Below are 27,356 nucleotides of genomic sequence, written 5' to 3' on the forward strand. Positions count from 1 at the left end.
AGGAAGACTGATATACAGTATCAACCAACAATATTTACTTACGTATATTTTTTACCAGAGACTTCTAATAAGGTGATGAGGAATCTGAGTGATGATGCAAGTAATCCATCAAATCATAATTTGTAATTAAATTCAATATCAATCAGTTTACTAAAACAGTTTATGGAAATGCTCCAGTGCCCTTTTTGCTACTGAAGTTGCAAAATTTATCTCAAATATTGTAAATATCCATATATCGCACAGCTCTGGCTTTACATAGTAAAGCTGCATCATAGTGGAGTAGTATGTTTGTGCTTCACACGTGAGGTGTCTGGGTTTATCGTGGGGTCCGGTCATGTACTGGTCATACCTCGGCCCTCTTCCAGCCGGTGCCGGCGGTTGATGCGCTGTCTCTTCTCCTCCTGCCGAATCTGGGTGTGCTCTTCTATATTGACGCCTGGGGGAGGAGGGACAGGCACAGCTAAAATAACAGAGGTCCAGCACAGACGGGGCCAAAGGAGGAGACAAATGAGAAACAACACAGGCGGGTGAATGATGAGCATGAGACACAACACAAGACAGTGAGAGACAAGAGCAGAGAGATGATCTAAACAAAACACTAACACAGTGCTGCTTCACTAGGCCAATATACAGAGACGACACTGATCTGCATTAGGACTGCGCAGAATAACTATATGCCACATGAACTAACTGTCCCTAAGCTGAATATCATATGCATGCAGACAGTATGGTTGAACATGACATGAACGTGGCCCGCAGACAGGAAAGGGATGTGATTTGATGGCTATGGAACTGTAGTGAATGTGAGTGGATGACACTTCAATACCTAACAGCAGGTCGAGCGGTATCATTTCCTTCACAGCATCAAAGATTCCTCTCTGTCTGGCCTCCTGACCATCCAGCTCTCTGGCACAAGCCTTACAGCAGCCACAAGACGAACATCCCGACTCACCAGAGCCGCAGCCACAAATCCTGCAGAGGACAGACACAAATAAACCCATGAGGGCTAACACTGATGCAATGAACTGCAGTAGTGCATCGTTTAATCGATATACAGAATCATAAATATCAGCAGTAGAAAGTAACAAATTACAGCAACTCCCATTACAATAAAAAGTACATTTTTCATTATTTTTCTACTTTTTATAAGGATTATTTTTTATTTTTTTATTGTGGAATGTTTGATTTTTACTAAAGTTCATTAAAAACAGAGTATTCATCTTCGCTAGATTAATTGTTCACAAAAAGACATAACATGACTACGGTAAATAAATGTTCTAAACCTATGCAATGGAATATAATATTTAGCAAAATTTGCAAGAAACAAAATTGTCTAAAAGTTAAATACTGTTGTGTTATCTTAATTTACTATGTACACAATTTGGTAGATCTGTTTTTTTTTTGTTTTCTTAATAGGGCTTTGAAGAAGTGTAGGATAAAAATCTTTATTTTTTTTATGATTTGAGAAATTTACCAATACATCAATGGATCTTCTGCAGTGAATGGGTGCCGTCAGAATGAGTTATAATTAACATGACTCCAATCCATTTCAATGTCTTGAAAGTGAAAAGCTGCACAATTATAATAAACGAATCCATTATTAAGATGTTTTAACTTTAAATTGCCAGCACCCATTCACTGCTGAGGATCCATTAGTAAGCAAGTAAGGAAGTGCCAAATTTCTCAAAATCTGATTTGAAAAAGAAATAAACTCATTTACATCTCGGACGTCCTGGGGGTGAGCACATTTCAGCAAATCTTCATTTTTCGATGAACTATTACTTTAAGTAATGAGCTAAAGCCTTTTCAAGCGCTAACTGGTAGATTACTTTTTTTACTTACACTTGAGTCACATAATCTTTCAGCTATTTTACATGAATTCAAGTGTACTATTTCTTAAGTTGAAAGACTTTTACCCACTTTTCTATTACAGTTCTTTACATTTAAAAATAACTCGATTTTTAATTGACAATTTAATTTGATTTATTTGTAAATTTGAAAATTGATAATTTTTGTATATGCAAAAGGCATGTTTAAAAAAAAAACACACACTGTTTTGACATGTACCTCTGATTCTGGAGCTGTATATAATCGTGATGATCTGTGTAAAACATGTCTGTTTGGTCTGTAGAAATCACTGTGTGTGTGTGTGTGGTTTGGCTTCTCTCACCCTCCTGGCGCTCTGTCTGGTCTGCCGCTGCTCACACAGCTGGCTCCGTACCCGGTGCAGTCTCCACACACGGTGCACACCATACACTGGTCCAGCTTCCACTTGTGCATTCCTGGCTGACACATCATAGATTTCTCCTCCTTCTCATCCAGCTCGTCCTCCAAGTCCTCGTCCATTGCGGTGGCCATGTTCTCTACTCCGAATGCTACGGCAGGAAAACATCCAATCACAAACACAGCTGAAAACACCGCCTGTGAATAATCACAGCATGACCGAGCCAAATGAGGAACATTTAGAAGATCTGCTATGGTGCAGTAGAATGCAGTAGAAATACTAGCCTTTTTCCCCCTCATGTTTTGGTGAAGTAGCTCCATATAAGATCAGGAAAAATGCCCTAGCTAGCACTCTATTTGGTGTAATTTTCTGAAGATGGTCAGGAATATTTAGGGCCTTTGCTAATGTATAATTTCCATGTTTGGTGTGAAAAGCGTTTAAAGGCTCTCACCTTTCCCTGCCTGGCCCATGGCTCCAGTGTCTCGGCCACACTGGCCCTTGTTGTTCACTCCAAATGTCCACACCTCCCCGCTCTTGGTCAGGACACAGGTGTGAGCTTTTCCCATGGCTACCTGAGTTACAAAGTGTCCCTTCAGATCGGACACCTGACCTGTGATGATGAGGAGGGAAGTTTAATATAAAAGAGCTCTGAAGCATTTTTAGATTAACCTAATTGGTTACAATTCTGTATACTGCAGTCAGAGATGATGGACCCATCTTAACTGTGTTTAAATACTTCATGCTAAATATAGAGCCAAGTGATTTCTGTGATGTGGAAAATAGAGACCGAAATACAGAATCCAGTCATAAAAATAGAATTTACAATAAAGAAAATGTTGGTTTAACTTAAAGAGATTGTGACAAATATATTACTCTTGTACAGTAGAAAGTACTTCAGTAATAATAATAATTAATTCAAATATAATTCTTAAACTTTCAGAAATCTCAACATTTTTCTAGGAAGTTTTAAATTTAAGTTGTGCAGCACTGTTTGTCCAAAAACTAATGGAACCGTTACGTTTTTATTTGACTTCATTCAAAAAAAAAAAAAAAAAAAAAAAAAAAAAAAATATATATATATATATATATATATATATATATATATATATTAAACTGTTAATGTTGTATGTCTTCATTTGATTACCACCATTTTTGATAATGAATTTGTATTAAATCATTATTCCAGAAAAACACACCAATTCTGAAAAGATCAAACATTTCATAGGGCGCTATTATTGTAAAATTTTTTTAGAAATTATTAAATTGCTAAAGTTCAATACAGTTGATTAGAAATGCTTTATGAGTATTAACATTTATTTACACCATTAAAATGGAACACAGCAAAATTAAAATGGAAAACACAACATTTGGGAAAAATTCAAAGGAATTTGGAAAATAAAAATAAAACTGCTTTTATTGGAACCTAAAATGTATTTATTTTTTTATTAATATTATATGTATATTTCATAGGGGCCCCTAAGTCGGATGCAAACAGTTTGATGTTTGAATATGGTCACCATGCACTAATCGATGATGATGATGGTATTTGAATATTTTGAAACATCCAGATATGGTGTTTCCTAAATATGTCCCCCTTTTGTTTATGGGAGGCATTTAATGGCTCTAAATAATCTCTTCCACAGGAGACAGATATATGATTTAACAGACAGCATTATGACAGGCCATCATTTCATCCCTGCCAGTATTACGAGCATCTGGCAGGTGACACTTACTGGTACTGTCGCTGTAAACGGCATCCTTGCCAAACATGTAGAGCTCTCCATCTTTAGTGACGATGCTGCTACTGCCGTTGTTGCAGGCCGTGTAGACGGCCGTCTTGGTCTCGAGTTTGATCATCTTCTTGGGTTTGTAGGGCTTTGGTTGTCTCCTGCTCTTTGCTAAAGACAGACACCATCACAAGCGGTTCATCTACATGCAAAAACGTCATCTCAGATCAAGTATGTACATGATAATTATTTCCGTCATACTTGACTCTCCGTCTTCCCCTTTGCTGGCGGAGCCCGTGAAGAACACGCTCCCATCCTCTGCCACCAGCAGGGCGTGGGAGCCGTCATGGCCCACCGAGAACTGCACAATCTTGGGCGACTTAGTTACTGGCAGCTCCACCCACTTCCCAGCCGACGGGCCGCCCTGCTTGATACCGAGGCTCTGATACTTTCCAGTATAGTAGATCTGCATCAGAGGAGAGGAAGTCAATCATGTTTAAGTCTCCCTTGCGTGTTATTAATTCTGTGCACAACGGCCTCAACAAATACCTCGGTCACACAATGAAAGATACTGCAGATCTTGAAACTAAATTGTGTAATGTGAGAAGCTAATACTGTACATCTGGAATGGAAAACACAATAACTACAATCAAAGATGACAGAAAACACACATCAGCATTTCTGCAGTCCTTTTATATTACATGCCACTGTGATCATTAAGAAAGTTGCCCAGTCACGACTGTTTTAATGCTGCACTCACTGGACTGGATAGTCTCCAGATAAGAGCTTAGTCTTACAGAATGATAAACCTACAGCAGCTCTGCTATCTGGCACACACTCACCGCTCCTCCCTTAAACACACTCCATCACTTCACATCAATGAGACACACCCAGAGTCCATATTTAACTTTTTGCCACACCTGACAACGGCAGGTCAACGGAGATAATAAACCATAAATTTTGAACCGACATTTTTTAACAAAGCATTTTTTTTTTTTACAATTCCTAATCAAGTTACTGCCAGATGGCTAAACTGTTTTATGTACTTGCCAAAGCTGATTTGCACTTGCATTTAGTGCTCATTGCGTGTCAGTTTTGGATCCGCTCCCCTGTATTTGTACTGTGTTAGTATCACGTGTAAATGCACACACGCTGGGCTTGCTTTGGCCTCTCAAAGGCTCCAGCCTCACCGCTCAACTGGAAGGGTAGAATAATCAAATTACTTCTAGTTATTTAAGCATGTGTGTGGCACTACAGGCTGCCCTTCTCTGCTGCTGCTGTTTCTTTCACACCAGAGACAGCAGCACTGCCATGAGTGAGCCCTGCCTGCAAGACCTACTGTAATCCTCACACACCGCTGAAACATGCAGCGACACACTTCCTCACTCACGCAACCTCCATCTGATGTAGATTTGAGATTAAGATTATGAAATAAATGTGCATATTTAATGGCCAGATGATTGCGCACTAGTTGATTTTATTAAGGACTGTGCTTCAGTGCTCTTTTATCAAAGAGTAAACAAAGATACACACACACACACACACTACAAGTTGTTCCTAATTCAAAACAACTGCTTTATCTTTACTTCTAAGCTGATGCTGTAATAATGCAAGACAGTAGCACTTCCACTACCAAATGAAAAACTGTGTTCAGATTCTGTTAAACACTTATGCAGCGACACAGAGGAATATTGAGAGGTATGTCTACCTTCCCAGATGCCGTTTTCATCAAAGCAAACTCTCTGCCAGCTGCAATCAGGGCTGCTTCCTCATCAAACCCTGTGCCTGAGGACACAAACACATTGCAAAATAGACAACGCCAAGTTAATTCTCGTACGCGTACTTCCTCTTAAACACTGATGTGCATGCATAGACGTGTGTGCACTGAAGCACGGCTCTCACTGATGATATGAAGGTCTTTCTCCAGGTCAAAGAGGGAGATGCCACAGGCATGAAGACACTTCCTGGCCAGTTTGAGCTGAAGTTCCTGCTGTAGGGCCGGGTCTGAGCTGGTGGCGTAGATCCGCACCACAAAGCCATCCTAAATAAACCCAAACATATACACAAAAACATACAAGCTACATTGAATCTGTTCATCATTTCAAGCAATCATACCTCTTCAGAAGATTCATATGGATTAAACAAGAAAACTGCTGGACTCATAGAGATTATTCGTAACTTTCGATGAAGACACAGAAATCTCTTTCATTAAAAATATCCACTTTTTTTTTTTTTTTTAAGTTTTGCTGGTTTGAAACGACATGTAGTTAAAGGTCTGCAATGTTGTGGTAATGTACGGACTGCATATTTTCACGTTTATTTTGAATTATTTTTATTATTATTACAAACAGAAGCCTACAGACATCATATCCTGTTTGTTACGATAATGACAGAAGAAATTCTGCATGCTTAAAGTCTAGTGTGACCGTCTTAATTAGTGGTCGACCGATATATCGGCCGATATTTGGCATTTTTTCAAATATCAGCGGCAGCGCCTTGTCACACAGCGCTCACACTCTCTCTCGTTCGCTGTTGTTGTTAAACAGTTCTGTCTAATACAGATAGAAGTCTGTCTAATAATCAGATAGAATGGTTAAACAAAAGAATTAAAAGGTATCCACAAAGTATTATAATGACTGCATTTATATTAATAGTAATAGAAAGGCAAACATTATAATACTTTCTTGTTTTCTGTCAGCATTAAGCAAATACACATTTATTTAATTTAAACAAATCTTTGAATGACTAATGAATAATTAATTTCACAGACCCTGCAAACTTAGTCGAATCCAGCTGTGAGATCTTGTGAAGTGTGTATCCAGCATGATCGTGTGTTCTCTGTGTGATGGTCGGTCCGTGTGAATTGAATGCTTTGAACTTGTGATTTCAAATTATGCTGCACTTTATGCATTCACCCACTGTCATATTCATGTAATTTTCTCTGTGTGCTGTATGTAAAATGAGTGTTACCCTGACTTTATTTGAAAAATATGATTCCCAGTGCACACAAACTTCCCAGAATACAGTGTTCCCTGTTGGTTACAGTGTTTACTTCCTTTTTAATTATATTTTTATTAAGTATTTATTTATTTGTGAAAAATACCTTGTCATCTAAAGTATGTTTATTTTACACATTTATTTTTTAATCTATTGTCAAATGATTTCAAATTTCTTAAATCTGAATAAAAATTGTAAAAAAAATTACATCGGCTTTATATCGGCTATTGCCTCCATGCTTTCCAAGATATTGACATCGACAGTCAAAAACCATTATCGGTCGTTCACAAGTCTTAATACCGAACAGTTAAACTTCCTTCTGATGACAGGGCTAGTTTGAAAGCTCAACAGAATTGTCATAACCGCAGAGGCTTTGACCCCGTTAGAGGCTTTAGCCTCTCATCTGAAGAAGCAGTGAGTGTGTGAGGGTCAAAGGGAGAATTTAACTGTGTTAGCATTACACACGAGAGATGCAAAGCAAAAACACTCCCTCACTACTAGCAGCTCGCCTCAAACATACTGAGCTAGTTCCATCCAGAAACAGCTCAGTGTGTGTCAGATCAGCAATGTGTGTGCAATTTGCATTAGTGAGTGCTAAAAAAAAAATAGAAGACAACACACTGGAGTTTTTGATTTGCCGCTTTTAACGAGTATGTGAGTAAGCTTTCAAAAATCTCACTCTTGCCTTTCATCCTCACTCCAAGATATGTGGCATAACAGTTCATAGCATTAACCCTTACAACTCCCCCCGTAACCCTCAAAAGACCGAGACAGCCGCCCGCGGCTAAAAATAACTGCTGTTTTTTTAATGTTTAATAACTTTTGAACCACTAATCCAATCTGAATTAGAGCCCGACCGATATAAGCTAATTGCATTTAAATCGGCATCGGCATTTATAACGGCCGATGAAACATGAGAAACAGAGTCTCATGCTTCACTCATGTTATGAGTGTTGCATAGTGTGCCCACCAGAGGGAGCTCTACAGCTCCAGAGTTAACAACAGCGCCAGAAGTCCACTACAGAAGAAAGCGATCAACCAAGGAGATGAAGCAGATGTAACTTACTGTTTTGATGGTGAGTCTGTCGTTCGTCATGTGAAATGATTGTAGATTTAGTTCATACCCTGTATATAAAAACTGTGTGGTAGTTCTAGCTAACGGTCCTATCATTATCACTTCTAAATATTCTGTAACATCACTTACAGCCGCTAATGCATTGCTATATTAGATTAGCCACAAAGCTAATACCATGTTTATCAGTGGAAGAGCGCGAACGTTAATAGGAGGTCAAACTATAACGCTAGCGTTTAACTTATTCTTATTCTATTGCGGTGTTTCCCACATAATGACCGCGTAATTGGGCCTTTCACACAGGACGCGGTATGCACGGCGCTTGCCGCTGGGTTCAGCGTTGCCCTTCAGATACAACGCGATTTGCGCTGCGCTATGGCGTAGGCTGAGTTTTAAAACCGTTTAGCGGGAGCTCTTTCATAGTCTGTTGTTCCTCCTTTCGGTCAGCAGCAAACATGTATCTGTCCCGTTGTAAGAAGCGAGCGATAGCGCTAGTCCTGCTGTTGAGAATTAAGAGAGAAGCAAGGAAGAAGAGGCTACCCTCAGGTCCAGAGAACAATTTGGTGAATTCAGGCTGGTTACGTTACTCTAACGCTAATAGCTTCCTTTTTAGCAGGCTCCTTAAATGCTTGCTATTAACTTGTTTGAAGGTGGTTCTTCTCAAAATTGACAGCGGTGTGTTCATGACACTAACGTTAACCATTCAACTTCGAATTGATTCCGTAATCTTCCGGTAATAGTAGGCAAGACGATGTTCTGTGAGAGCAAATATAGTGTAGTTACAGTAACTACAGTAGGTGCATCAGAAATGATTAAACCAGAGGGGACATGTAAATAAATGTGAGCTGAACAAGTGCTTTTTTTTTTTTTTACATATTGTTTCAAAGCAGCTTTACAGACATAACAGGAAAATGTTGAAATAATATTGTTAAATATAAGTAGGTAATACCTATTGCTTGACAAATAAAATGATGACACGAGTAATGATACATGGTAATATTATTAATACACATGCTTATTCTTTCTCTGTCTCTTTCTGCTTACAGATGGCTGAAAAAGGTGAATGCTGTAGCAGCAAAGTGTGGGACTACTTCTGCAAATACTTTAACTTTAGTATTATAATTTATTTACAGTAAACACACAGACTGTTAAAACCAGCTTCAACTGGAAGAAAGTAAAAGTGTTAAATGTTTAAAACCAGACTGTTTTTTGATCATTAAAAAATATATACTTTTGATGTGCAATTGTTTAGTCATTGAGACTGTAATCTAAGGCTTTTTTTTTAACATAGTCCATTCTGGAAAATGGTTTATACAGCCCACATACATAGAACAGGCAGATATTTTGCTATTGAATGTTGTGTAAGTGCAGTTTATAGGAAATGGGTCTAATATCCAGATTATTTTTAAAATCAAAATATCGGCTTATAAATCGGCTCTTTTCGAGTTAATATCGGAATCGGCCCCCAAAAATCTATATCGGTCGGGCTCTAATCTGAATGCTTTAAAAATTGATGTAAAGCAGAGATTCTCTCATTTGGATATTCAGAGGCGCCATACTGTAGTTAATTACGTCATCACATTTTGAAAACATTGATTCGTCAGAAGAAACCAATGCATTTCATTCCTCTGAGCCAAACAGAAATGATTGTTGACGCTTAGTCCCACCCCCGAGCCCAGATTGGTTCAAACTGTCCCATGTTCAACCAATAATTAGTCTTTTGAACTACTAGTTAACATATTTCTTTTGAAATATGAACAAACACAAAGTGAAAGTGAAGTCTGTCGCGACTCGCGAGTGCATGAATACAAACACAAACTAATACATTTGCATGAGAAAACTCTCTGAAAAAGCACAGAAAAACACACGACAGAGAACTTTGACATAAAACAAATCAAAACCAAGGATGAAACAGTCGAACATATCTGATAAATCACTGGGATTTATGTCCCGGTAAAATCGATCCTGACGCAGATTATAGTCAGCGGATCGACCATTTATATCATGCCTATTATGTATAAATAATGATATAAACATAGTTTTGCACTATTTTTTCTGTTGCACTCTAAATATTTCTCACTCATTTTGTGTGTAGTTTGTGAATCATTTGCACTGTTTTTGCACTGTCTTGTTGAAGACAATTTGTGCAATTGTTTTTACTATATGCTACATAGTTTGTTTATTGTTCATACTCAGATTGAAAATATATTTCTCAGAAGAAGAAAAATACTTTTTTTGTTTGATTTTGTTATAAAATAACATTCTTTCCATTTTCTTTACTCATTAAAATGTTTTTGGACACATCTCTATTGTTAGTTAACAAAATAGGCCAGTTTTTCACTTAAAAGCGCAGATAACAATATTGTAATAAATGGCTATAACTAGATTGGGGAATGGTATATCGAAACTATTTTATTTGGAAGTGTAAAACACCCAGACACAACTTTCTAAATAAATATATCCAAACTTTAGGAGTTTCTGTTTGAGTACACCGTAAAAAACACCCAACTGTTGCTTGCATTTTTCTTAAAATTCTGTAATTTCATTCATTCTTTGAGAAAACGAAAGTAAAATTGAGACTTTAAATTAGTTAAACTTAAACTGTAAGTTATCCTGTTTATAATGATATATGGCACTTGATGCCATAGGTTTGAAAAACAAAGAAAAGTGCAGGTGTCTCGGGTGCCCCAAAAATGTTCTAGGTCTTTCAGGGTTAACCCAAGCACTCGTTCGCTTATCTCTTATTCATGTATGCATAAAGAGATCTTCAAAGGTAAATATGAGTTATCACGCCCCCTCCCCAAACCGCTGCCCACTCACGATCTGCCAGTGGGTTCAATCCTAAGAGAAATGCCCATATCCACTGCTGCAGCCCTTCCCCTGCCTACACACACATACAGCAGGTCTGAAATCAGCTAAAACAAAGGAGATTAGGTGCTGCAGAAAGCCACAATCACACCACTTGAGAAAAAGGCGCTGATCGTGTTTGTATGACGTGCAGGGGGGGAACAGGGGAATCTGTTATCGTCTGATGAAGACCGCAGCATGCTGAGAACAGGCTGTTCAGTTTGGATTAAACACACTAAACAATTCTTGGGGTTCATGCATTGTTACCCATCTTTTCATGCTTACTGCAGTCTAACAAGAACAGTTTGAGCACTTGTCTCGGTTGGCTACATCACCCAGTCATCTAGCAGCTTGGCTTGAAGAATTAACTAATAACAGCTCCTGCAAATAACATTTTATAGTGGATATTATTGATTCCATGATATGATATGATTGAGTTTAACATCAGCATATTGCTAAGCTAATCTCAAAAAAAGGAGAAAAAAGCACATGCAAGTATTTTTATATACACTAACGTAAGAAAATTTGGAGCCAGTATATTTTAAATTCATTTGAAATTAGCCTTCTCTGCTCACCATGGCTGTTTATTTAATCAAAAATACAGTAAAAAAACGTAATATTGTGAAATACTATTACAATTTAAAATAATGTTTTTCTATTTTAATATATTTTATAACTAAATGTATTCCTATGATGGCAACTCTGTAATTTCAGCTTCATTACTCCATTCTTCAGTGTTATAATATTCTTCAGAAATCATCCTAATATGCTGATTTGCTGCTCAAGAATCATTTATTATTATTATCAATGCTAAAAACAGTTGTGCAGCTTATGATATATATATATATATATATATATATATATATATATATATATATATATATATATATACATACATACGCTAAATCGTGAAATCCATTTATATGACTGGATTCCGCGATTCCGTCCGCATCGCAGAAATCAAAGGGTCCTAGGTAATGCATTATACTATATTATACTCTTTTGAAATTTTTTTTTAAATCGATACCTTTACTGATTAGTTTAATTCTTACCAAAGAAAGCCCGATACAGATGCAAATATAGCGTTGTCCTCCATCTTAGACTGTTTTTTACTTGGCGCAATGCATTCTGGGATTGCCTTCACCCTGAAGAATTCATACAGTGCTGCCTTTTCATTTGGCATACTTACGCAGCCTGGTTTTTGGAATTGCCTTCGTGACTATGCTGCCTAAAATGATGCCTACAAAGATAGCTCACTGGATATCGGAAAAGAGTGACATTGCCAAAGAATAAAAGCACTTACATCTTTGCAGGCTGCTATCTGGTTGATATATTCTCCATCAGTGAATATGATGTTCTGACCATCTGCTTGCAGGCCTGAGAAACAGAGTGACATTTAAACAAAGAGAAAATGTGTTGATACTGTTAATACTTTACAGTTCCAGATTATAGAACAAATAAGGCTTGCCATTAACATTTAATCTTTACAAGATGTATTATTTTAAACATAAACTGCTTAAAATTACTACATAATATATCCACTGCTACACATATTCAGGGAAATATGTCCATTTTAAGGGTGTGCGATATGACCATTTTTGATCGTGGATGAAAAAAATGTCTCCACGATCTGTGCCTGATTATTGAACTAAGTTATCTTTTGCGCTAATACTGTGAAAACACACAATGTTTACATGTAGACAATGAAAGTAACCAGTTGAGAGAAAAACATATACGTGCCTGTATATTAGATGCGTGCAGGTCTTAAAGGGACAGTAGGCCTATTAAACATGCAGCCTACTGTCATTAAAGGCATAGATCATCCTAAAATTTCATTTCTGTCATTATTTACTCACTGTCACGTTGTCCCAAACCTGTATTAATTTCTTTCTTGAACTGTACACAAAATGAGATATTCTGAAGAATGTGGGTAACCAAACAGTTGCTGGTCCACATTAAGTTTGATAGTAGCAAAAACATACTCTGGAAGACACTGTGGACCAGCAACTGTCTGGTTTTCCACGTTTCTCAAAATAGCATTTATGTTCAGAAGAAGAAAGAAACTCATTCAGGTTTAAAAACACATTTGAGTGAGTAAATGGTGGTATAAAAATAAAACGCTATGACAGACAACTGAAGTCAACTGAAGAAATGTAATACACTTGCTTTAGGAATCAGTTTATATAGTGTTTTATTTATATATTTGTTCATTCAATTTCTTGAATGCTGCTGCTTAATACACCTATTGTACCTGAAAGTAAAGCACTGTTTGTTTTATTTGTATATTATGTGTAGTTGTGATGTGTATCTTTGATCTTTTTTTATTAAATTTTTTTTATCTTCACCCTTTTTGGCCTAAATATCTGCCATGCTTTTTTTGTTACCTTGAAAGACTTTGTCTTTATAATAAGGGAAATTAGTTTGGCTGTAATGCTCAGACGACTTGCAAAATAGTAAAACCAACATGACAAAGATTTGTGATAAAAGCGTGAATCTTGATATAAAAAACGTGATATATATTTTCCATATCAAACATGTCAAGACAGGGAAGAGTAGTGTGCTGGTCAAGTCATTTATTTGCTCTGGTCTTAGCGATCAACAGCACATAAGAGGGGTGTTTGTACCTGGCATTGTGACGGTGCCCTCCTGCTCCAGAGTCTCTGGGTTGATCTTAATGGCCGCCATGCTGTGACTGTTCATGTCTCGATACAGCAAACAACCCTGTAAAGCAAATCGCCACAGGAACATTTCTTTTGTAAGGCTGTACAATGAATAACATTTCTGGTTGAAAACATCAAAAGCATGTAATGCTTTAATTTGAGGCATGACCAATAAATTATATTTAAAACATTATATAAGCAGAGAGACAATCAAGAGAAACATTTCATAAAACAAGAGATCAATACCTGGGCGAATCCCAGCCATGACCTTTTCTCCTTACGGTTCCTGATACGTGATGTGGAGTTGTATACATGGCCCTGCAATGAACAAATTTCCGAACTGGAGATATGAATATAAACATTCAAACTGCACATGAGAGAAAGAAAAATAAGCATTAAAACAATGGCTTCCGATGGCAATATTTATTGATATGAATATTTCTGATATGCTAGTAATTACTAATCAATTAGAGATAATAACCAAACTATTTATTTCCTTTGAGAACTAGCTTGTATCTAATGTAATCAGGTAAATAAAGAATGTCCTCACCCGCACAGTGCCACTGTACCCTGAGCCCACTTTGTAGAGGCCATCTTTACAGAGCAGGTACAGGAAGGAACCATCAGTCTGAAGAAGACAGCGTTCATCTTCATCGATGTTCACCTCCTTCAGAAGCCATTTGTTCATCAGTGCGGCTCGCTTGATGCCGTTCCCAAACCAGTCCTGGATCTGGATCTTTCCCACCAGCACTGCCTGCACGCTCCTCTGAAGCGCATTCAGGATTGTTGGAACCTTTAGTTACACAAACACAGTCAGGTCAGATAGTTCCTGAAAATATAGCTGAACATCTTTAACAGTTCTTGAGCATCCTTCTTCTAGTGAAAGCACACGAATACAGAATTAATTTTGTGGCTTCTTGCACTAAAACATACAAATAAACAAATGTCAAAATGCCGTTTTGCTGAGTATCCTTATAAACAGTCTATGTCATGTCTGAATGTAAACAAATAAGTGAAAAATTTATGTGTAACATTATATTAGTTCCATGCAAAACACTGTAAAAAAATATATGACATAAAAATTGGAGTATACTCCTTTAAGCTAGCAATTTCTTGGAATCCAGCACAATTTTTTTTTCAACTGTAGGTCTTAAAATGACAGCAGTCTAATATAGCCACTAGCCAGGGCTGGGGAGTAACGAAATACATGTAACGGCATTATGTATTTAAAATACAAAATATGAGTAACTGTATTTCATTATAATTACATTTTAAATAGGGGGTAATCAGATTAGTTACATCTGAAAAGTATTTTAGATTACCAGTGATTACTTTTATTTTGATGTCATTTATTAAGTTAATATTTAAGTAAACAGTTTGGGGATTTCAACCAATGCTGCAACTGATTCGCTGTTTAAACAAAAAACTGCGTGTGGCAGCTGTCCATTCAGCAACTCGTAGTGAGCGTGCACATATGCTATTCATCACGACACAAACACTCTCCTAGAACTCACACTTTGCATTCAGTCAACAGATCCATACGAATCATGCTTGAAATAAAAGTTTATAAAGTCAAATGATAGCTTTATGTGCTTTACAGACGAACTTGAAGTCTTTATTCATTCGAAATGTTCAATAATAGACCATCTTATGCAAGTTCATGATCCGATTTGTGAACAGATGATTCTTTTGAGTCAATCTTTTAAAATAATCATTTCTTTTGTATAATGAAATCAGTGTGGAAACCAATGGTTCACAGACTGGATAGATCTGAAATGCAGGGCTCGCAAAATCGCTAGCCCGACGTGCCTGGGCTATTGTGTTTTCCAGTCGGGCTCCAAAATACATCACCGCCCTGCACAACGGGCTCTCTTGAATAGTTATGTAAAAATCCTTGATTCACGTTGTTCACTTGCTTGAAGGGGTGAAACGGATCATAGTTGATAGTTTGCACTTGTTTCTAAATCTTGCCGTTTTAAACCATTTGCGCGCATTCGTAGCTTGTGCGCACTCAAAGCACGCGCTGGGAGCAGAGTTTCAGAGCATGCGCTTAAACAGAACTGATTCGTCTTTTGCGTATCCTTGCTTCTAAATGAGCACATAGACACAAAATTATTTCAAAATAATGTCTCTACAATATTCTCGTAAACACAGTCGGTTATGTCTTAAGTGATATAGTGATATCGGTGCACCCCTATAAGTGACAGTATAGAGTGGATAAAGAAATATCCTGTGCATTATTATATTGGATCCGTGCACTTGGTCAGGAGCAGCAGCCTTTAAATACCTGCTGTTCCATTAGTGGCACCTGAGAGTGACATTTGCATCTCATTCACAAAGATAAAATCGGACCATTCTGTTTTTACTTCATTTTTTTTAATTATACAAATCTAAATAACATGCATTTAGCATCTTTTTTGGATAGTAATTCAAATGGTTTCCTCTGATTTAAAATAGAGTACAGACAATTTTTTTTTTTTATATTTAGATATTTTTTTTAGTTGTATGATTTTCTTATTTGATTTAGGATTTGTTTTAAAATTTCAAGTTAGTTTTATTATTTAACATTTAAATTTCACAAAGAAATATGCAGGATTTTGTCTTTTGTCTAATAATAAAAGGACACATTCTAATTTATCCCTGTTGTTGTTTTTTCAAATAGAAAAAATGCACAAGTAAATACTGATGTTCAATACCATGTAACATTATATTTGTGAATATGAATTAAACTGATTAAATATTGCTTATGCTAAAGTCCATTTAGTCTTTAATAAAGTGGAAAATATGCCTTGATTATTGCTAAATATATTTTAATTGTATTTTACTTAAGTTCATTAAACATGTACACACTGGGCAACGATGGCTGATTGGTTTAAATGAATTTCTCAGATTACAAAAAATAAGTAACTGTTTAAGCCATTAAAAAGAAAATGCATATATATACATAAATCTATTGCAACATTAAAAAGCTGAAAAATATCGCTACGCTCTGCAAAGCACTTGATCTGGACAAACACAGCAGCATTTGCCTGTTTTCAGTTTCATTCTGAACCACTTTAAGTTGGCCACGTGCACTGTTAAACTGACAGTGAGCAACGGCTCAGATATCACACTTTATGCAAGTTACTCATGCTCCAATTAGGTTGTAGTTACCTTGGTTACAACAAATGAACTCTGAGCTTCTCTGATGTCTAAATCAGTATGATATGGAAAGAGAGCATTAAAACATTTAAATAAGCAAAAAACAAAAACAACAAAAAAAAGACCTATATCATGCAGATTGTAGAAGACTGATGAGTAATTGGCTGAGGGACTCTGCACTGGCAGAATAATATAATAAAGACAGGAAATCAGAGAGATTTGACATTTTCAAGCAATTCAATTGTTGACCTCCACATGTAGATGCAGTTCTGGCTATCATACGTTGAGAGATGAGCGGTAATGTGCAGTCATCGTGACTTCAGATGGACAGCAGCTTTTAATGCGGTCTAAAATCTCAGCCTCACTCGCCAAGCCAAACATCCACTAAACTTTTTAAACTTCAGGTACTGTTTTCTGAAGTTTGGATCCTTTAAAAGGAGATGCAGAGTGTAGGTGCTACACACAACCAGAAACAGCACACATTTGACAGACTTCACCACATTTTCCTTTCATCATTAGATTTTCTAGTGTTTAGGAATAATATACATTTACTAATACGTATCTAGAAACAGTTCAGCGGCATCAGTGGAAGGAGCTTCTTCAAAACACTGACTCACCTGGATGGTCTGACATGCATGACTGCCATTGTTGGTGAGGATGGCCGACACAGCCTGGAGGATTTTGCCAGTGTCTCCCCAGGCCACCACCAGGCTGAAGAGGCAGGCACAGGATAACGCTGTGAGGGTCTGACCGGTGGGGTCGTTCATCCCTGTGCTCCGCACCGTTGTCTCCAGCAGAAGATGAAAGAGAGACTCTGTGGGGCCAATGGTGGAGTCATTATTAAAACACACAGACTCACTTATACAGGTTACATTTACATTTACATTTATTCATTTATCCAAAGCGACTTACAATTGCTATATATGTCAGAGGTCGCACGCCTCTGGAGCAACTAGGGGTTAAGTGTCTTGCTCAGGGACACATTGGTGTCACACAGTGGATTTGAACCCGGGTCTCTCACGCCAAAGGCATGTGTCTTATCCACTGCGCCAACACCACCCCGTGAGGTTGCCACTTTATTTGAACAGGACATGGTATCTCACCGAGCACATCTGGAGGTTCGGTCTGAAAGCTCTCTGGCTGCTGCCCCTGGAGCATGTCTAGAAGTGCCTGGAGGCTCCGTAAGCACAGTGATGGGTGCGAGAAACGAGTCTCTTTGATGAGCTCAAACACTCCACAGAGCCCAATACCAATGATCTGAGGAGCAGAGGAGCATAGCTGTGAAGTAACATTCATCCACACTGGAGACTGACCAAAATTACATTTTAATGGCCAATGCCAATATCTAGACCAGTGGTTCTCAACCTTTTTTTCCACCGGGCCGCATTATGGTCTAAGTGCAAGTCTCGCGGGCCGCACGCATATAATTAACATATTACGTCACCAATACAAACCAACCTGATTTATAATATTATAGCCTAAATATTATGATATCTAAACGATTAGATTCATTGAAATAAATAAATATATCCAAATATGGAAAGCACTTTCGAATTTAATAATGAGGTTCTCTCCAGAGATGTTTTGCCACATTTCTTCAATTAAGGATTAATGATGCGTAGTATATGGTGTTCTGTTTCATTGTTACTGACCGCCAGAGGCAGTGTAAACACTTTGGATTATCACAGCGCCAGCTAGATAGGTCGAGAGAATATACCAACAAAGTCATGTGGTGTGACGTTAGGGCTGTGACGGTGGCTGATTTTTACCACCGCGCTAGTCATGGACCAACAACCTCCGGTGGCGCGGTGTTGATAAAAAAAAATTAATAATAATAATAAAATAAATAAATAAATTAACTAATTAATTAATAAATAAATAAATTATATACATGGGTGTCAAAAGTTGCTCGTTATAGAGAGGCGATAATTTTTTTCAGTTTAACTTATTCAAAATACTCACAACTGCTGCTTCTGTCACTTTTTCTCATGACAAGAAGTGAATTTATTCAGTCGCAGAATGACTGAACAGGAGACGTTTCAGACACGCTCCACTCACTTTATTATCAGGTGCAAGTTAAGCGAGCACGGACGCTACTGCGCTCAAAGGCACCGGTGTGCGCTTCCTTTTTGCATATACTTTCATATCAAACTGCGAAATAAACGACGCGCGAGCAGTGTCGTGGTCAGTTAATTCATGGAATTATCAAAAAAAGATGTTTAAAGCTGACTTAAACTATGCATGCATGTAATATATTTTATATATATTATATACAGGATATATTTATATGTATGCACATGTCTATGAAATCAGCCCAGCACTGTCTCACTCATCTAACACACCCTGTTTAACTCGTCAGTTCGTGTATATTTGAGCACTTCTGTCAGTGAACGCCGCCTGCAAAACACTAAAATAAATATCAAATAAATAATGCAGTTAAACAAGAAAGAAGCCTAAATAAGAAAGTTAAATACACAAACTCTAACGGACGCGAGCGACACAGTGCAAGAAAATACTCATTATAATCAGTGATGCTACACTGGATGCAGCACAACACGACATGATAAATCCCCGTCCGGTCAGTGAGTTATACTGAGACAGTTCAAATGTCCTGTATAGACACTAGACAGACAGACTAAACCTGTCGCAATGCGGCTGTGTTGCGTCCGGTTTACTTTTCCGCCACCAAGCGAGCTCATTAACTCCTCATCTGCACGCGCTCTCTTTGAAATAGGAATCGTTGCCATATTTCTTGTTACCATCTTTTATTTATCGCTGTCTCGTTTGTATTTGGCCAGTTTGGAGAAAGCCTCACCAAACCTGACCAGCCAGCGTTTGCGATCACGAGAACTTGTGCAAACGCTGATGGGTGACATGAATGCAGATGACTCCAGATCGGTGATGTGGTATTTGCTTTCCCAACAAGATCCATCGCCCAACACTAAATTAATTTGCTGAATGCATAAACTGTATTTTCCCGCGCTCAAATCTGCCAATCTAAAGGAAACTCTGTGTTTGAGGTAATTTGTTAATTAACATAGACTTAGAATTTGCAACTATTACAGTTGTTTCACTTATATACAAAACTTTGTATTATGCTTGCTATAGAGTTTGTGACGTCACGTGCACTACCGCCGGTGGCAGTAGACAACCACGGTAGCAACCGACAACCGCGGTGACGCGGTTGTCACGGCAACCGTCACAGCCCTACATGGCGTATGCTGAGCCCTGGAGGTTATAGGCTACAGTAGCTCAGCAATCTTCCTCTTTCGCTTCCTCGCCTGTTTGAGATAGGTTGATTATTCGCGCTGTCAAGTGCAGCTTACTGAGCAGCGAGACTCGTCCTCACAAGCTGTGACAGCTACGACATTACAAGGATTTGGGTTTAATTACAGCGCTTGGTGAGTTATTACTTCGTCGATAACACTTGTGCCTCTCGGTGCAATCCGGTGGCTAGTGTTTTTTTCCCCGCACCTAACGTTAGTTAACGGTCTATTCGATCTATTCGGAGTGTGTTTTTATTTCCTCGAATGTTCCTCGGTTCAATCCGCCGGACATTTTAGACACTTTTTTACCTTTTTTCGTGAGATATTTGTGGTATTACCTGTCGGTTCATCCGAGGTAATTGTTTATTTTATTTGTATATTTTTTTCATCCTGCTAAACTTAACCTTACGGTGCTATCCTAGGGTGTTATTAGCGAGTAATTATGGCTCACAGCTCGATCGCCACTGGTTTCCCACTGGCTTGCAAGCTTTGCCCTAATCATCTTCTCCCTGACGACGGTCATGACATTTGCCCGTCGTGTTTGGGTATTCAACATCTGCGAGAGGCTCTCACGGACCCGTGCATGCACTGCAGCCTTTTGCCTATGTCAGAACGGCAGCTCCGCCTTGCCGAGTTAGACCCTAATTCAACGGTGAAACTCGGGAAGTTAGATGTAGCCGCTTCGTGCACTCGGCAGCTTTGGTGGTGTCCCCTGATGAGGCCCTGCGAGGAAATGTGCGATGTCCCAGTGCACAATGCGGTCGTACGGATTCCTTGCTAAAAAAGGCATATGAGTCTGTTGCCTACATTACTCGAGCAGAAAACACAATCTGCCAGTTACTTCTGGCAGCCACCAGTACGCTGGAACCTGCAAATGCGGATCCCTCTGTTTCACAATTTCTGCAAACTGCTTTGCTGACAACAGGCCTTGTGACCCGCAAGCTGGGTAGTCTTACAGCCACGCTTCTGGCAGCCCGACGTCAAGTGTGGCTTGCCCAAGCACGACTGCCGGAGGACTGTAAGTAGACCTTGAGATCTCTTCCATTTGTTCCCGGGCATCTTTTTTGTCCAAATGTCCCGGAACTGTTGGAAAAGACAGTAAAGCTGTCTGAAGCCACTCGTCAACTGACACAGGGGCAGCGCAATCCTGCTTTTAGGATGCCAGCGGTTCAGACCCGACATCACTATGCCACACCAGAGCTACGTTTCCGCCGGCACGCTGCACTTCAGCCACAGCCCCCTCAAAGACCTTGTGTTCTTGAAGATTCGAGGGTTTTTCGCCCACCACATCGACAGCCTCCAGGAGGACCCTGTCAGCGCCCCCCCGCGAACACTAAAAATCGCACACATAAAGCCTGAAACAGTAAGGCCGGCGGTCGATCATTTTACAATAGATCAGTTGGAATACTGGAGATCCAACACAGCAGACCCCTGGGTGTTGACGACTCTGAACAGGGGATATACTCTACAGTTTTGACGCCGGCCTCCCAGATTTTCAAGAATTGTTCCTACAGTTGTCAGAGACGCGGTTCACGCAGAGGCTCTCTCTCTGGAAGTTTGTTCACTGTTAGAGAAGGGAGCTATAGAAAAAGTTCATCCTCTCGTTCAGGGAGACGGGTTTTATTCAACATATTTTCTTGTTCCGAAGAAGGACGGTGGCTTCCGCCCAATTCTCGATTTGAGGCTTCTAAATTTGTTCCTGAAGGTCCTTCCTTTTCGAATGCTTCGCACGGCCGACGTTCTTCGGTCTGTGACTGCAGACGATTGGTTCGTAAGTGTCGACCTGAAAGATGCATACTTTCACGTCCCAATTGCTATACATCACAGAAAGTTCCTGCGTTTCAGTTTTCTAAACCAAGCTTACCAGTTCAAAGTGCTACTCTTCAGCCTTTCCCTTGCTCCTCGCTTCTTCACAAGGTGTGTGAGCGCAGCTCTGTCTCCTCTTTTGATGAGAGGTATGCGCATTCTTCCTTATTTGGACGACTGGCTTCTCTGTGCACCGACACAGCGACAGGCTGTACAAGACTCCAGAATGCTTTTGAGACATGTGCAGAAGCTGGGGTTTTCTGTGAACGAGAAAAAGAGCCGTCTGGTCCCATCACAGACCACTACGTTCATAGGAATGACCCTGAATTCCTGTCTAATGTCTGCCTCCCTGTCTCAGGAATGTATGATGAACATTCTGCAGCTTTTGGCTCGCTTTCGCCCGGGGGTGTCTTTACAGTACGAGGTGGTCCTACGACTGATAGGGATGTTAACAGCAGCTACGGTGGTGATCCCCTTGGGTTTACTCCACCCTCAGACCACTCCAGTTATGGAACAACAGTTTACGGCTAGATCCCACCAGGCATCGCCATCGCCTGGTTGTAATTTCTCACTGTTACATATGTGCGTTGAGGCGGTGGAGACAGTTAGAGTTTCTGAAGGCAGGAGTGCCCCTGGGTGTTGTTCCCTCTCGTCGGGAGTTGGTTACGGCACATGCTTCCCTCACAGGATGGGGGCGACGTGGAATCGGAGGGGTATTTGTGGGCGCTGGACACCGATCCAGGTCACAGAGCATATCAACCTGCTAGAACTAAGGGCAGTGTTTTTGGCCCTAAAGTACTTCATGCCGGTTCTGGCAGGCCGCCATGTTCTTGTTCGGTCCGACAATACCTCAACAGTGTTCAATCTGAACCACCAGGGCGGCACAAGATCCCGCAGGTCTCTACGGTTGATTCACGAGATCCTGACATGGTGTCAGCCACGACTCGCTTCACTGAGGGCAGCTCATATACCAGGAGTGTGCAACCAGACAGCGGATGCTCTTTCTCGGGATCAAGTACATCCAGGAGAATGGAGGCTTCATCCAGTTGTAGTGCAGGAGATCTGGCTACGATTTGGGAGAGCAGAGGTGGATCTTTTCGCTTCAGAGAGGACCACCCACTGTTGATTATGGTTCACAAGGACAGAGGTGTCCAGTCCACTGGGCCAGGATGCGCTGTCTCACGAATGGCCGGACTGCCTGCTATATGCGTTTCCACCTATCCCTCTGTTATGGGAGACGTTGCACAGGATCTCGCTGTGCAAGCACAGGGTGTTACTTGTGGCACCACGGTGGCCAGCCAGACCATGGTTTCCTTTGTTGCTGAGACTTCTGACGGGAAATCCATGGAAGCTTCCTCCCAGGAAGGACCTCTTCTCCCAGCTGGAGGGCAGTGTTTGGCACCCGGACCCAGCTCATCTGCAGCTTTGGGTCTGGCCATTGGGCTAAATCCTTCCCTGGAGCATTGTGATCCGGCTGTTATGTACACCATCTCTAATGCTAGGGCTTCTTCCACACGACAGATTTATGCCTCCCGTTGGAAGCTTTTTTCTGCATGGTGTGAAGATCAGGGGTTTGATCCTGCAACATGTGATGTTCCGAGTGTCTTAAGCTTTCTTCAACGTTTACTGGAGGAAGGAAAAGCACGTTGAAAGTGTACGTTGCTGCGATTTCTGCATATCATGTTCCAGTTGGTGGCTCTTCTCTTGGCTCTCACAGTCTTGTCTGCAGTTTTCTGAAGGGAGCGCGCCGTCTGAACCCTGCTCGCAATCCTCATATCCCTGTGTGGGATTTGTCACTCGTGCTTGTATTCCTCTGCTCACCCCAATTTGAGCCCTTGCAAAGCATTGACATTAAATGGGTGTCCTTGAAAACGTCTTTTTTGTTAGCTATCGCTACTGCAAAACGAGTCAGTGAGTTGCATGCACTGTCTGTTAGCGAACGTTGCTTGAGCTGATACCAGATGACTCCGGGGTGGTTCTACGAACCAATCCTTCTTTTCTTCCGAAGGTCCATCTTCCTCAGTTCATAAATCAGCACAATGAACTGGCCTCTTTTCAGACTTCTTCAGAGTCTGACTCAAGTGCCCAACTTTTGTGTCCTGTTCGTGCCTTGAGATATTATGTGAACTGTACTGTTCAGTTTAGACAGTCAGACCAGTTATTTGTCTGCTATGGTGGTGTGAAGAATGGTGCTCCAGTATTGAAGCAGAGGTTGTCGAACTGGATAGTAGAGACCATTTTGCTGGCTTACAAGGCAGCAGGGAGACCATTGCCCTGGGAGGTTACTTGCCATTCCACTAGGGCCATCTCATCTTCATGGGCTGTTTTTAGAGGAGTTTCCCTGGTGGATATCTGCACGCCTGCTATCTGGGCTTCTCCATGCACGTTTGCACGGTTTTATAAGGTCAATGTTGCTGCTCATCACGCCATTAGTTCTGCAGGTCTTCTGGAGCGACCTTAATTTTTTCAGGTGGGTGGCATTCCTCATGACTATGTTGGTATGTGTCATCCATAGTGTTTACACTGCCTCTGGCGGTCAGTAAGAATGAAAGAATGACTATTTGAATTGAATTCTGCCAAAGTCCGTGCTTGTATGTGTTCGTAAAGTCTGCTTATGTCTGAAAATAATTTATGAAAAACAAAATAAAAACATTAGGCTATAGCTTATATTTCTTTAGTAGCCTACATTTTTTTAATTAATGTAAAAAAAATGAATTGTAAATTTTTTTTTTTGTGTGTTCAGCATATGGCAGGCCACATTTGAATTCGTGACGGGCCGCATGCAGCCTGCAGGCTGCGGGTTGAGAACCACTGATCTAGACAGTAGGATGGCCAATGACTGATAATCATTTAAATGTACATTAAAATGCAACAACTGCAATAAACTTTCAAGATTTAGCCTCAAAAATGTGTAACATCAATTAGCAGACACTGGAATAGACAATTGACTTAATTCTTAAGAACATTTTCTCGTTTAAAATCGATGATTCAATACAGAGCCAAGAACCAAACAAAACAACTCAAGAGTTGAGTCACACATTACAAACTTTTATTTGAACTGCCGAGTCAGATTTCTGCTGCCATGGTTTTGGTGGATTGGTGGATATCTCTTCAGGATTGTGGGTAATGTAGTATTTAAGAGGGAATTCTACATTTAAACACGACTTGTGGCTTTTGCAGAAGCATTAACAACACTGAACCACTGAGCCATTGATAGGTATGTCTTGAAGGTTTATATGCTATTGTTCAAGGTTACAGGGGTTAAAGTGGAAAAAAATCCTGAGCCTGAACTTTTTTGGGGAGGAGGGGGGGGGTTAAGTCTTAATTCAGACTTAATTCAAATATTGACAATAGTAACAAGAGCTTAAAGTGCTTAAGAAAATGGTAAACAGACTGAGATGGACATGAATCTCTTCAATGATTATGTTTGGCACCATTTATTTAAAAGTACTACGTCAAATAAAGTGTTTTCTTCTAAAGAAATAACAAGTGCTTAAATAATTAAGTGCTCAAAGTGCTAAAGAACTGAACTGCTAAACTGAAGATTAGAAGTGAAATCAAGGCTATTATCACTTTTTTCTGGGATGTAACTCGCATGTTGATTTGAAACCAACAGGCTAGTTAACGCTTTTTTTTTGTCTTCTGACAGTTTTCTACACAGGGCGACCAGTGGCTGCGAAATTCTGAATGACAAATCATGTTCTGGTATAAATATGCACAAACGTATTTTTAATCGCAGACATGGTCAGTCATAGACAACGGTGTGTCAGCTAATAGTTGCTCCCGGCTAGAGACCTGCTGTCCCGCGGGAGTACCGCAAGACCCAGCGCCACCGAGTGCGGCGCGGGACAATATTTGATGGGTGAATGCGGATGCTGGCGGCTAGATATTATTGTGTGCGGGTTGCGGGAAAATAAAATTATTGTAAAATTATTTTATTTTAAGTGGAAATATCTAACAAAATAAAATAACTAGAAACAAATAGACATTTATTTAAAATAAAATAAAATAGACTTTGCGGAATGGGAGGATGCGGATGATACCATAGACAGCGACGTGTAATTCGATTCCGAAATAGCGATATATTTAAATGTCAAATTGGATGGATTAGAAGCACACAGACCGGATGATGTCCTCCAGTGGTGGAGAAGACGAATTTCCGAGATTAAGCAAACACGAATACTTTGCATTCCAGCTAGCGCAGGGCTTTCAGTATTTGTGGTCGCATACTGGAGCAGAGACGGATTAAACTGAAGCTCTCAACAGTGAACGACATGCTATTCAGTTTTTTTTGTCAATTCAGTTTATTTCACATACATTTACATTTATTCATTTAACAGACGCTTTTATCCAAAGCGACTTACAGATGAGGACAGTGGAAGCAATCAAAAACAACAAAAAGAGCAATGATATATAAGTGCTATATAGGTTAACACAGTACACCTAGCATGGAATTTTAAATAATAAAAATAAATAAATAAATAAAAAAAAAATAACCGATAGAATAAAAAAAGAATAGAGCAAGCTAGTGTTAGAGATCTTTTCACATAGACATATACACACACACACACACACACACACACATACAATTGCATAATAAATGAAAAGAAAATAGAATACAAAAAGATTAGAAAGGTAGGTAGATTTTTTTAAAGAATAGAATTAGAATAGTGAGTGTTAAAGTTAGAGGGTCAATGTGTTTTCAGCCGATTTTTATTTATTTATTTAGCTAAATATTTAAAATTGGTATATTTTGTTATTGAGGAATAAGGATATTTTTTGTTAAATGTTTGAAGGTTGGAAAAACAGGGGTTACGGGTTGCCTGGAACGTGACATAAATCATTGCGAGCAAGCACTTTCTTACCGCTGGTGGCATACAGAAGCTTCCTCGAGCAAATCATACAGAGATCAATCATGTGTTGCAAGGACACGCCCTTCTCTGCTTCTGATAGGCTTGCAACGTTAAAGCTGCGTTCTTCTCATATGATTGGTAGAAGAAATAAATTGGCTCGAAAATATTATTATATATTTTTTTCCTCACGGCCACACGCCGGAGATCCGGCACAGTGCCGGAATACTTTAAGCCCTGAGGTTATTTTTATTTTTTTTTGGACCATCACACTCTGTTTTCTTACTCTGCAAGCACAATAAGTCAAGTGATACTTATATATAAAAAAAAAACCTTAACAGAGATATTTTAATGAAGGAATCTTTGGGAAGTTTCTTTGTGGAAACTGTTCGTTCCTAAACGTGCTTCCTTCTAGTTACAAGACCTTGTGTTGGGCTATCATTACAAGAGACCTGATTCATCTTTCAAGGTCATCATGTAAATCAGGAATTTCTGCTTTGTCCATAGGACGATCAAGAGAAATAACAAATTATTGTAGTAAACAAATTTGAAACATATTTTCAAAAGAAAACCAATTACAGCTTTATCAAAAAGTTGTAACGTCTCTAGAACAGACATAAGTCAAAATTATCACTATAGTAAAGATGTAACAAAATGTATAGACTTATGGCAAAAAAAAAAAAAAATCCCATGTACAGGGACTTTTTTTCTTTTTTGCCATGCATTGTTCATAGAGCTCATTAATTGTAGCGGTGCCTCAGGTGTT

The 27,356-nt window shown here is 39.4% G+C and overlaps 1 protein-coding gene across 6 annotated transcripts in view; it reads right to left on the minus strand.

Moving 5' to 3' along the window:
• The window catches only part of LOC132152702 (E3 ubiquitin-protein ligase MYCBP2-like), a 107,457-nt gene that overhangs the window by 61,297 nt on the left and 18,804 nt on the right, over positions 1-27,356 (minus strand). For 4 of the 6 annotated variants that reach the window (XM_059561514.1, XM_059561516.1, XM_059561518.1 and 1 more), the window contains exons 4-17: positions 17,772-17,925; positions 17,286-17,482; positions 14,078-14,320; positions 13,774-13,845; positions 13,492-13,588; positions 12,171-12,244; positions 5,854-5,992; positions 5,660-5,736; positions 4,213-4,417; positions 3,958-4,122; positions 2,676-2,834; positions 2,171-2,375; positions 827-972; positions 350-460 (exon numbers count right to left, since the gene is read on the minus strand). In XM_059561514.1, the coding sequence (XP_059417497.1) occupies positions 350-460; positions 827-972; positions 2,171-2,375; positions 2,676-2,834; positions 3,958-4,122; positions 4,213-4,417; positions 5,660-5,736; positions 5,854-5,992; positions 12,171-12,244; positions 13,492-13,588; positions 13,774-13,845; positions 14,078-14,320; positions 17,286-17,482; positions 17,772-17,925 (2,044 nt within the window). The remainder of the gene's footprint in view (positions 1-349; positions 461-826; positions 973-2,170; positions 2,376-2,675; positions 2,835-3,957; positions 4,123-4,212; positions 4,418-5,659; positions 5,737-5,853; positions 5,993-12,170; positions 12,245-13,491; positions 13,589-13,773; positions 13,846-14,077; positions 14,321-17,285; positions 17,483-17,771; positions 17,926-27,356) is intronic. The other 2 variants (XM_059561517.1, XM_059561519.1) reach the window with 1 other exon arrangement.

The sequence above is a fragment of the Carassius carassius genome, chromosome 11 (assembly GCF_963082965.1).
Source record: "Carassius carassius chromosome 11, fCarCar2.1, whole genome shotgun sequence".
NCBI lineage: Eukaryota > Metazoa > Chordata > Actinopteri > Cypriniformes > Cyprinidae > Carassius > Carassius carassius.